The sequence below is a fragment of the Brienomyrus brachyistius genome, unplaced genomic scaffold, assembly GCF_023856365.1.
Source record: "Brienomyrus brachyistius isolate T26 unplaced genomic scaffold, BBRACH_0.4 scaffold33, whole genome shotgun sequence".
NCBI lineage: Eukaryota > Metazoa > Chordata > Actinopteri > Osteoglossiformes > Mormyridae > Brienomyrus > Brienomyrus brachyistius.
This window is the reverse complement of record NW_026042308.1, coordinates 3786095-3797471: the sequence shown is the minus strand read 5'-3', so window position 1 is coordinate 3797471 and position 11377 is coordinate 3786095. Positions and strand designations below refer to the sequence as shown.

Sequence of the window (11377 nt, the reverse complement as noted above, 5' to 3'; positions counted from 1 at the left end):
GAATATCCACCTTTATTAGTGTTATGCCTTATCATTATGTTGAATGACAAATATATTATCAACCCTCTAATTAGACAATGTGCAACAGGTTGAAGCTGCCAAGGTTTGCTACTGAAGGAAGGTATTCGCCCGAGTTCCCCAAAAGTTCACGACTGAGCATTTTTAAAAAACCAATTGGAGATGGTCGCACCACCATTATGTTCGGCTGAGGGACCAAACAGTAAAAGAAATGATGGACAAACTTATCACCTAGGGGTGTGGATTGATGTAAAAAACAATGATTGTGAATGGTTGAAGGAATGATGATGCTTAAGTGACGAGATATTGTTAAATGATAAGAACTTGTATAAAAATAGGTATAAAACAGTACTGGACACACTTTAAGTGTCCGGCCTTGGTTGTAACTTGTTTGCAATAAAGACTGAATTTGGATCTACACCAGCAGCTTCTGACTTCTGATTTAGCAGGGAATGAAAAACCACAAAACTAACATTTTGCCTTTTTCCCCATCTGTAACTGTTATTATGTTATTATCATTTAGAACTGAATATCCATACTCCCTTTTAATCTCATGCATCTTTTTTATCATTCCCCAGACTTTACTAATGTCAGTTTCCCGTCCTACTGAATTACAGAAGGACCTCCAAAACTCCCTCTTTGCTCATTTAACTACCCTCCTTACGTTAGCCTGCAACTTTTTGTACTCAATCAAATTCTGAAAGTTGTGAGTACTATTTAACATTGTAAAAGCTTTGTTTTGAGACTTAACTGCAGTATCACATTCCTTTGTTTACTATGAGATCTTTGGTTAGTCTGCTTTGCTGCCTCTAGAATTACTGCATCATGGTTAGATTTCTTTTGTCCGACATAAAGCCGGCCCTGCAAAACGTCACCTAACGTCACCAAGTCACATGGTACAAAAACCTACAAGACGATCGTGACAGATCGTGCAGCACGTGCAGAGAGCAAGTAAGATCGTGCAGCACCTTTCAGCCGGCATAACTGTAAATGTCGCTACTATGTGCCCCTGGCTTATTTTGTAAATGTCTCGTAAATGTTCTTGTTTGTTTTGTTAATCTTAATGGTCACTGGTCAGCTATTACTTCTGTTGTAATTTAAAGCTTCAATAACAAAAATAATAAAAAAAACCTCTCAGCCGGCTGCACAAACTGGAACTGCCTCCGTGACACAACTTTGCCCTTATTGGCTGAACAATTTTAGCATGACGTTTGTATCTCTGGAAGTTCCGATGCGTTATCTGCTATTTCTCCCGAAAAGCCTGTAAAGAAGTAAAGTTTCAATAAATGCTCTAATAGTACACATAAGTTAATCGTTTATTTATTGTTAGTTACTGTAATCTTGCGCTGCTTTATGTGTTTAATCGTCTAGTCTGTGAAGAAGGCATTCAAGTAAGAATTGCATTGTATTCTGTGCATGACAATAAAAACTTTGAATCCTTGAAATAAATGTATTTGATCTTTTTCCTGGCAGCTATCTTTTCACTGCTAGCAGTTTGGATCAGGAGTTGGTTATTGTAGAAGAAGTAATGTGCATGCAGGTGATATTTGTATAGATGTATCTACACCCTTCTGGCAGTGCGGCCATCTCAGTCAGGTCTCGCACTACGAGGAGTAGAAGTTGTCTAGTTTGGCTGCTGTCAGTTTATATTACAAGTTTATATTACAGTTTATATTACAGTTTATATTATTATATTACACTCCTGCAGCCGCCGGCAGATGGCGCTCCCCCTCACGTCAGCTGCAGTCAGACCTAAGTGAAGTCGAACGCACCCAATGGCTCCTCCCCATTCCCAATTATCAAAAAACCCACTAATTGAATGGGTCGCGTAATTATCGCTATGAATTCTGGGAGTCTGTGCAACTTCAAGACCGCAGCTCTCGTGTTACTTATAACAAGGAAGGAATATTATTCTATATTTTTAATGGCGACCGAATGATTAATTGATATAATGTAGTGTTTCATTCTATATCCTGTTTTGATAAGATATCGACATTTCGTAAACATTCGATATACAGTTAAACCATAATTGGTCCGTCTTGTTTCTTTGTCACCCAGAAACTTCACAACTGTGTTTTGAGCGGATTTTCAGCGCTTATATGTTTTTAAACTTGTCTTAAAAATTTGTGGTACTTCTACGTTTCTGCGCTTTTGTAAATGTAGATCGTATGTTTCGTCATTTGATTAAAGCGTTTGAAGACTTTGCAGCGCGCTGACACCAATCGGCCACCGTAGCTTAGCAACCGAATCATAACAATTCTTTTCCGTTTAGAGTTTTCATTTGAACATTTAAAGCAGCTCAGACTTGCAGTTTATCAGCAAGAGAGAAGACGCGAAAGATGTCCATCGTGAAAACCACCGTGAATCTCCAGAGGATTGACTGGCTGCTGCCGAAAGGTGCAGTCAGTGTGCGGATCGCCCCGGAATACATCCCCGGTCCAGTTGGCCGAGGTAAGGATGGCAAAATGATGCCCAGACTAACTCAGCACTTAAAGAGTTAAAGTCAGAATATGCTTGACTAGTCTTCTTGAATCTTCTGTTCTATTATCTTGTTTTAGAAGTACATGTCTAAATAATAAAGTAGTTCACCTTTAGCTTTAATATACGGGAGTCTTTTTACATGTCTACTGCATTATATTATATTTAAACATCAGAGAAAATCATCATGAAGTGGTAAAGTAACAGCTGAATATGTCCTAATATACGGTGTTTCCCCGAAAATAAGACAGGGTCTTATATTAATTTTTGCTCCAAATGACGCGTTACGGCTTATATTAAGGTAGTATTTTCCCAAGTATAACATGCTACAGTATATTTACCGGTATTCATGAAAAAAAATCCACATTTATTCAAACACAGACATCATGTCATCTTCTAACAGTATCTTTCCATGTAAACAATTTGACGGTGAATTTATTCATGAACAAAATTCTGCTGTATACTGCATATGTTTATTCAAATATAGTCGTAGTCATGTTCTTCTGGAACATCATCGTAAATCTCCAAGTTCCAAATTCCGTCCTGAATATCTCGCAACTCAATTTCCTGTAGAACCAGTGTCCCCAATCTCTCATGTTTAGCAATAACTCTGTCCTTAAATGAGCGCCTCTTGTCCATGTAGCCTTCTCGTAGTATAACCGCATCTCATTCTAGTTACCGTACAATCCATGGGACAATAACTAGGGCTTATATTACGGGCTTCTTGAAAAATCATGTTAGGGCTTATTTGCGGGGAAACGCGGTAGTAATCAGAAAAAGCATAAATCTTAGTTTGGTACCTTGAGAGTGAATAAATAATGCAACTTATGGAAAGTGTAAGATATGTAAAGGATTTGACTTAATAGTCAGTTGTTGATGCCAGCATTTGGATTGAGTGGGCTGCTATATTTGATGCACATGAACCTTTCCAGTGTTGTTTTTCGCTGTTGTTCTGCGTATCAGGGAATCTGTGCACAAACTGGCTTGTTTTTATAGGTCAGGTTCCCCTGCTGAAACGCAGACGGCCCAAGTCAAGACCAGCGCATAAGTTTCCCAAGCGTGTGTTTCCTGTATCCAATAAAGACTGCAGAATTTTTCTTAGTGTGCAATACCGACTGCCAAGTGTGATATCTGTGATGGTTGTGATGTAGTGTTGTTGTACAGTGACATAATGTTTCATTTAAATTAAATATGCTGTCCCCTGTCTTTATAATCCCAAAGGACAAACCAGTTCCAGTGATGCTGGCCGTCGGAAGAAGTGCCGCACCAGGCCGCTGGCAGCCAGCTCCCTGACCACGTCTGCCTCTCCTGGATCTGCTGCCATCCCGGTGGCAACCAGCAGGGGTCAGCAGGGCACAGGCCGCCGTAGAAATACGGCGGGAGGCCGGTCAGGGCGAAGAAGGAGGTATGACCAACAGAAGGGGTTAGAGCCTAAGCCCAGCTCACCAACCTTCTCCTCCTCTTCATTTTTATTTCCGTCTTCAGCCCCCTCCCCTTTTGTTTCATCCCCATTTCTTTTTATGGGCTCCTCTGTTTTATCGCCACACTTACTCACACCTGTAAGCCCAGCTCCACATCCATATTCAGCTCCAGGCCTGGTTCATCTGACCCCTCTGCTTCAGGCTCCAGCACAGGCTGTAGCCGCCTCATCTCACCTGGAAAAATTCTATTGGTTGTATAACTATTATGTAACAAAGTACTCTAAAATGACCTATGACGCCAAGTGCTTTACTGAGTACTGGTGTCAGGAGTTTTGGAACAGACATTTAAATGAAATTAACTTAGCGAAACAGGGGAAGAATGAGGATAATGAGGGTACTCATTCAACCAAGAGGCGTAGGATTGATGAAGATGAGTTCATCTTTCCTATTGATGCACTGGAGCAGCTAAGTACCATGCCCAGGGCTCAGGAGATGGGTGTGGAAATGGGCTATCAGTCAGATGCACATAGCTACATTTCCCTGTAGATTCAGCACATAATTACACGAGAGTTGTCATACATACTTAGGATAAGATAAAATACCATGTAGTTCTATAGCATAAGGTACTATAGGATAAGATTAAGATAGGATAAGGTTAAGATTGTATATAATAAGATAGGACAAGTTAAGATAGTCTTAACTTGTATGCCATTTTATGTTTTACAAAGACATGATAAATTACCATAAGTTTAGGATAAGATTATATAAGATAACATAGTATAAGAATAAGATAGGATTGCATAGCATAAGATAAGAAAGATAGGATAAGATAACATAGAATAAAATTAAGATAGGATAGGTTACGGTAAGCTTAAGATTGTATAACATAGGATTAGATTAATTATAAATAAAGCAGTCCTCCTTAGAGGGGGGGTGGTGGAGGGAATATTTAAAAAATAAAAATAGGGTTAGTTAACATAAGGTTAAGATAAGATTGTATAACATAGGATTAGATTAATTATAAATAAAGCAGTCCTCCTCAGAGGGGGGGTGGTGGAGGGGATATTTAAGAAATAAAAATAGGATCAGTTAACATAAGGTAAAGATAAGATTGTATAACATAGGATTAGATTAATTATAAATAAAGCAGTCCTCCTTAGAGGGGGGGTGGTGGAGGGAATATTTAAGAAATAAAAATAGGATTAATTAAGATAAGGTTAAGATAAGATTGTATAACATAGGATTAGATTAATTGTAAATAAAGCAGTCCTCCTCAGAGGGGGGGTGGTGGAGGGAATATTTAAGAAATAAAAATAGGATTAATTCAGAAGGTTAAGATAAGATTGTATAACATAGGATTAGATTAATTGTAAATAAAGCAGTCCTCCTTAGAGGGGGGGTGGTGGAGGGAATATTTTAAGAAATAAAAATAGGATCAGTTAACATAAGGTTAAGATAAGATTGTATAACAGGGCTACAGTGAAGAAATCAAAAATTTCAAGGCAGCATGAAGGTAACGCACAATCAGGGATGTGCAATTTCTGAGGCATGTATTCAAAAAAAGTATTTTAATTGTGTTTTATGATTCATATTTGACTTAGTTCATGAAATAAAATGTTTTTTTCTACAGATCAGTGTTTTTGTATTTTGTAAAATACGAGAAATACTGTATGCATGGTAATGTCAGGTGTGCAAAATGTTTGTGCTAACAAAGGACACAGAGCCCCTAGAAGGGCACAGAGCCAGGCTGAGCACCACAGCGCTATCCAGCCCATGGCTGCCGATGGTCACATTCCACCAGAACCCCCCAACACTAACTCCCCAGGGAACTTCCAAGCAGCAGAGCAGATTCCAACAACCGAGGATCAAAGGAAAAGAAAAGATACTGGCAGGAAGAAGATGATCTTGTGGCCAAAGGTTAAAAATGTAGAAGTTTGGAGAACAAATGTGTTACAAATGAAATATTATTTGAAATGTGCTACAGCTTAATCATTCTATCATACATCTATCCATCCATTTTCCAAACCGCTAATCCTACTGCGTCGCGGGGGGTCCGGAGCCTATCCCGGAAGCAATGGGCACAAGGCAGGGAACAACCCAGGATGGGGGGGCCAGCCCATCGCAGGGCACACTCACACACCATTCACACCTACAGGCAATTTTTTAGCAACTCCAATTAGCCTCAGCATGTTTTTGGACTGTGGGGGGAAACCGGCGTACCCGGAGGAAACCCCACGACGACATGGGGAGAACATGCAAACTCCACACACATGTAACCCAGGCGGAGACTCGAACCTGGGTCCCAGAGGTGTGAGGCAACAGTGCTAACCACTGCACCACCATGCCGGCCCAAAAATTTAAACAAATTCATTTTAAAAAACTTTAATCTCAGAGCCAATTGCCATGTGCCCACAAATATTTCAATTATTATTGTTTATGATTATAAATGCCAAATACATTCCTGGAGCCTTCGATTTAGCATACACAGTGCCCTCTACAGGATTCTGTCGAAACAGCATCTCTCAACCTCGTTCACAAGATTTGTGTCTTTTTCACAAAACGTTTTTCTTTGTAAATCCCAAAATCTTCCTATAAATGTATGTATGAATGCTTCTCGTCTTTTTCAGTCACACGAAGCCTTTATAAATGAGCTCCCCGATTAATCTGTTTACATGAAAACATCTTAATTGCGTTAAGGCATGTAAACGTAGCCACCTAACGAAAGGTAACCACGTGACTTAGCAGACTGCATGTTCCTCATCTCCTCTGTATGGACCATAGAGCTGTGTATCGGAGAGTCTGACAACACGCTACGTTTCAAGATACAGGCATTACAATTCAGTGCGCTGCTCTATTTTGCCATTCTTTTTAAAAAAATCTGCTTTTAGGAAAACATGGCACATTATAGAGAGCACACCACCAAATGGATGAAATCTGAGTAAAAACATTTGATTTTTAACGCAATCAGAATAAAGGGGTCTGCATTTATCACTGTCCCTGTAACAATCCAGCATCGTAGCACTACAGCTATTTCGGATTCAGCCAACGAATAACGTTGCTAGTCAGCAGCCTTGTGCAAGCTACTGAAAATTACTAATTACCAATTACTGTATATAAAAGTAATTATAATAAGGGTGGGATTCGACCGTGTGTCTGCCTGGGGGGTCGCCGGCCAGGATCGCCAGCAGTTTGGACGTGTGGTTGGTGCGGCAATGTGCTGCATCAGCGTCTGCTCCCTCTGCCTGACCTGCCCTGTATAATTACATAATCAAGGAAAATAACAGTGGGCTAAAGGTTGCATAGTGATCACATTAACATCGCGTCGATGTTGAAATACATGGTGCAAACAAAAGTAGTGGAATTACACTGACGAGTTACTACCAACACTGCTAGGCAGCTAGGTTTGCTAATGCTAACGTTAGCAGCGCACCCATATGCTACTTCCTCTCGCAAGATAAGGCAGCGTTACTGTCACTGTGTAAATACAATGAGATCTCTTTGGAGCAAGCCTGTCGATACCATGTTAAGTGTAAAACCACAAGTAAAATACCTTAAAAATAATAGAAATATAGATGGTGCTGAACCATGGTGAACAGTGGAGTCATAACAGAGGCTGTGCGTTGTGTTCAGTCACCTTTCACTGTAAATCACACATGGCTTCACAATCTTTTGTGTCTGCTCTGAATCCCTCAGGGCTGGAGTGAAAACTCCATTCACACTAACATGGTGCCAAGTGGTATTGGGTAGACATGATTCTATCCTTTTTGGAAGTAATTTGTTTTACTGATTTAAATAAGTTTTAAAAAATTTCAAAATGTAAGGATAGCTCATTGTATCCAAAGGGATGTGCCAAGCTTGCAGTGTTGATGTGCTGCCACCTTCTGGGAAAACGATGAACTGATTTTCAGATTAAGAACATGTATGGTTTTCTGGTATCATTTGAGAACCGTTCATGCTGCGAACCTATGCTTATGGGTTAGGGTTAAGCTTGGGTCTAGAGCTCAGGGTACTTCCAGGCTTGGAGGCCAAGGGTAAGGTCTCTCTTTCCCCATGTAAGCATTTAATGATGATCCAGCACCAGGGCTTGGGTAAGTCACCACGAGTTGGGAGCCTCATTCCCCAGGTAAAGGATGAACGATGTCCATCCAGCCCGGGGATTCTGGTGAACCTCTCCTTACGCTGGAAGCCTCCTCCCTCAGGTAAGGGTTTAAGAATCTCGCGGTACTTCCATTGAGCCTTGGGGTTCTGGAGAAAAATCCCAGGGCCATCCAACTGTAGCAGTGTGGAATTTTGCAGGTAGGACTTGTTGATTATTTCCGGTAAGTGTGTGTGGGGACCCCTAGTGTGTGGAGGCGTCATTGGCGTTTCCCGGTCTGGTTACTCCCCTTCCGCACCGCACTGGTCTGCCGTGGTACGCTGGCATGCTGGCTGAGGTTCACACTTATTCTGTGTCTTGGTGGGAGGTTTTGCTGTTTTAATTAGCGTTAATCCTCTGCTTGATTTAAATGGCTAATGGTAATATTTTATATTGCAGTGTTTCTCTTGTGTCTGTGTTGCAGCTCCAGTGGTTGCAAGTTATTCTGGTGACTAGGCCTATAGCTACTTGTCAGTTGCTTTACTTGATGTGTTTTAATTGTAGTTACGGTTGTTGCCAGGATTACAGTTTCAGTTGCTCGTCAGCTTCAGTTTATGCCTCTTCCAGCAGGTTTGTCAGACAATAATAGTTTGAACCTGCACTGTGGCTGCTGTGTTTCCTACGTCAGTTTTTCTTTTCCATCAGTCTTGTCTTGTCCTCAGCCGGTCCGATGTCGCCCAACAACTGCTGCTTGAAGCTCCTGATCCTCGGTGGGACATCGGCGATGTGCTGGGAGCCTTGGAACGCGCTAAGGATCGCCGCACCTTTTTCTGCATTTGGAGCTGTTTCATTCCCTAGTTTTGCGACTTAACAGACTTTGGGCCGCCCTTTCTTTCTGTTTGGGACTGATACAGAGGGACAGCCTGTATTCTGCTACTCATTGTTTGCACTCTTCATAGTTTTCAACACTCAGATTCTTGGTTAGATTGGGGTATTTTCTGGGAGACTGTGAGCAGTGGCTGCCTCGATTGATCTGGCTGACTAAGATTTGATTGGTCTCGGGTGGTAGTGTTCACACTTTCACCTTGTGCAGTATATTTGTGTGGGGATCAGTGTGGTGGAGCACAGGTGTGTGTGTGCGTGTGCGTGTGTGTGTGTGTGTGTGTGTGTGTGTGTATGTGTGTGTGTGTGTGTGTTAGTTTAAGGGACTCTATTCCCCCTTTTGATCAACTTCCCCGGACACCTGTCTCCTGCTTGAGTTTAGTCAGCCAGTGGCCAAAGGCTGGTTGCTGGTTTATTTTTTAAGGTTGTTGATGCTAAAGCGCTTGTCTTGTTTCTTTGTTTTATATTTTCAACAACCTGTTAATAGTACAAACACGTCTCTAGCTCCATTCGGTAAATGAACTTGTGTGCTCTTAATTTAGAGTAATTTTTCCTGTGGTGAAATACCCCAGGTGGCGTAGTCGTGTCCTTGTACTACTGACCGCTCTCTGCCACAAACACTTTACCCTAAACCTAAGCCTAATCCTAACCCTAACCATAGCCCCAAACGTCATGTCCTGCCACCTCCCTGACGTGGCTCTAATAAGCCATGCCTGCTGCTCGTTGGTCTCGCGTCTCGTTCCATCCCTCATGTTAAACACTCCCAGCTACTTCCAGTCTGTTCCCTTGTTATTCCTGTATAAGTGCTTCCTGGCCCTGTGTTCCCCATTGATGTGGTGCCCTCCATGTTGCTCGTTCCCTAGCCTCCCATCTTGATCCCAGTAAATCCCAGTTTATTGTCTGACAACACCTGCTCCCAGAGTCGTTCATCCTGGCACCCAACAGACTGAAGGAACTCGACAAGCCCCAGTAGGTTCCCCAGGTCCCTACAGCCGATCACTGCTGCTTGTGTCAAGCATACCTAATGTCGCTGGTTCAGGCCGCAGTACATCTTTCCCCAGAGAGAATGACCCATCTCTGACGGAGGGCATAGCCGCCCTCTCCCCGGACTCCCAAGTGGAGGGTGTGACAGCTATAGCGGAGATCCTCAGGGCCCTCTGGAATGGAGTGAGTGTGCTGAACCCCGCAGAGGTGGGGTGCTCTGGAGAAAAGGAGCCCGCCGTCTCCATGTCGTTTGCCGTAGGGCGACCTGCGTCCTCATTGTCACTTGAAGTCTGACGATGATGCTTCTCTGGGATTTACTGTGATCCCCCTGTTCGCCAAAACATGCTCCCCAAAGCTCTCCAGCACAGAAGAACAGGCTTCACTCCTAGTTCTATGGTTGTCAGAGTGCTGGACCACAGTAGAGGTCGGACTTTGATTCAACATGGTTTTATTGGAAGTCTGCACACAATACAAATGTTTCCTACCGTCCTTCGTTCCAATTAAATGTGGAAACGTTTTGTCAGCTGGCTGGACAAGACCCTACTGCCTCTTTTAATAGTACACATAGTAGTGAGCAGTGGTGACGTAATGGTTAGGGAAGCGCACTCGTGATTGAAAGACACTGCATCTACAGCATCTGGCCCAGGAGAGCCGGCCGTTGCAGTCGTTACATCCGCACTTAAGGCTCCCGGCCCAGAGAGGGCCGCTCAGGCCGCACCCACAGTGTCCAACACAGGTGAGGCCTTGGTTGCCTCTAGGCTTCTCATAGAATCTGACACGGTTCCCTGGTAACCAGCCGACACCTGCCACACTGCTCCATAATGTCAGGCCAGCGTCCACCTCGCTGTCCCCTGATGCCTGGCCAGCACCCACCTCAATGTCCCCAGACGTCCAGCCGGTGCCCACTTTCTATCCTGACGTCCCACCGGCACATGCCTGCAGGCTGCCACCAGCCCAGAGAAGATGGATCCAGAGGATGTCCTGCTAGAGTGCCCTGGGTCCTGATACGTGGGTCCCTCCTTCATCCCAGACTCCGTTTACTCTGGTCCCAGTTTCTGGTCACCAGTATCAACAGGAGTCCAAGAAAGCGGCAGGCAGAATGTCTGTCTCCCAGAGAGGGTCTGCCAGTCTCTGCTCTTGCCCTGTATGTCCCTTGCCATCTTCCTGTTCCTGTCCTGTTGTCTCCTTGCTGCCCTACTGCTCTGCGGTTCTCTCATCGCCCGCCAACCCCTCACGTCCTCCGGCCCTGCTGGCCCTCCCAGACCCTCTGGTCCTGTGATTCGGCAGAGTTCAGCCTCACCTGGAAAGGGGCCTAGGAGGGTCCCCAGCCCCGAATCTTCACCTGGCTTCCCTGGATGCCCCATGTTATTCCTTTTTGTGCCTCAGTGTTTGTCTTGTTGCTCTGTCCCACCTGTATCTCTCCTTGTCTTGTGCATCCTGTGCCCCTGTTCTTGTTGACCCTCCACCTGTCCGTCCTGTTTTGGGGTCTGACAGGACTGCTGTACCTGTGGTTCCTAGC

The 11377-nt window shown here is 43.5% G+C and overlaps 1 protein-coding gene across 3 annotated transcripts in view; it reads left to right on the top strand.

Moving 5' to 3' along the window:
• Nucleotides 1-2129: 2129 nt before the first annotated feature.
• The window catches only part of LOC125721434 (uncharacterized), a 55802-nt gene continuing 46554 nt past the window's right edge, over nt 2130-11377 (top strand). The window contains exons 1-3 of one of the 3 annotated variants that reach the window (XR_007385741.1): nt 2130-2469; nt 3718-4899; nt 5017-5546. Coding sequence is in view for 1 of the 3 variants with exons in the window: in XM_048997340.1 (XP_048853297.1) it covers nt 2358-2469; nt 3718-4463 (858 nt within the window). In the remaining 2 variants the exon portion in view is untranslated. Of the gene's footprint in view, nt 2470-3717; nt 5547-11377 lie in introns of those variants that run through there. The other 2 variants (XR_007385740.1, XM_048997340.1) reach the window with 2 other exon arrangements.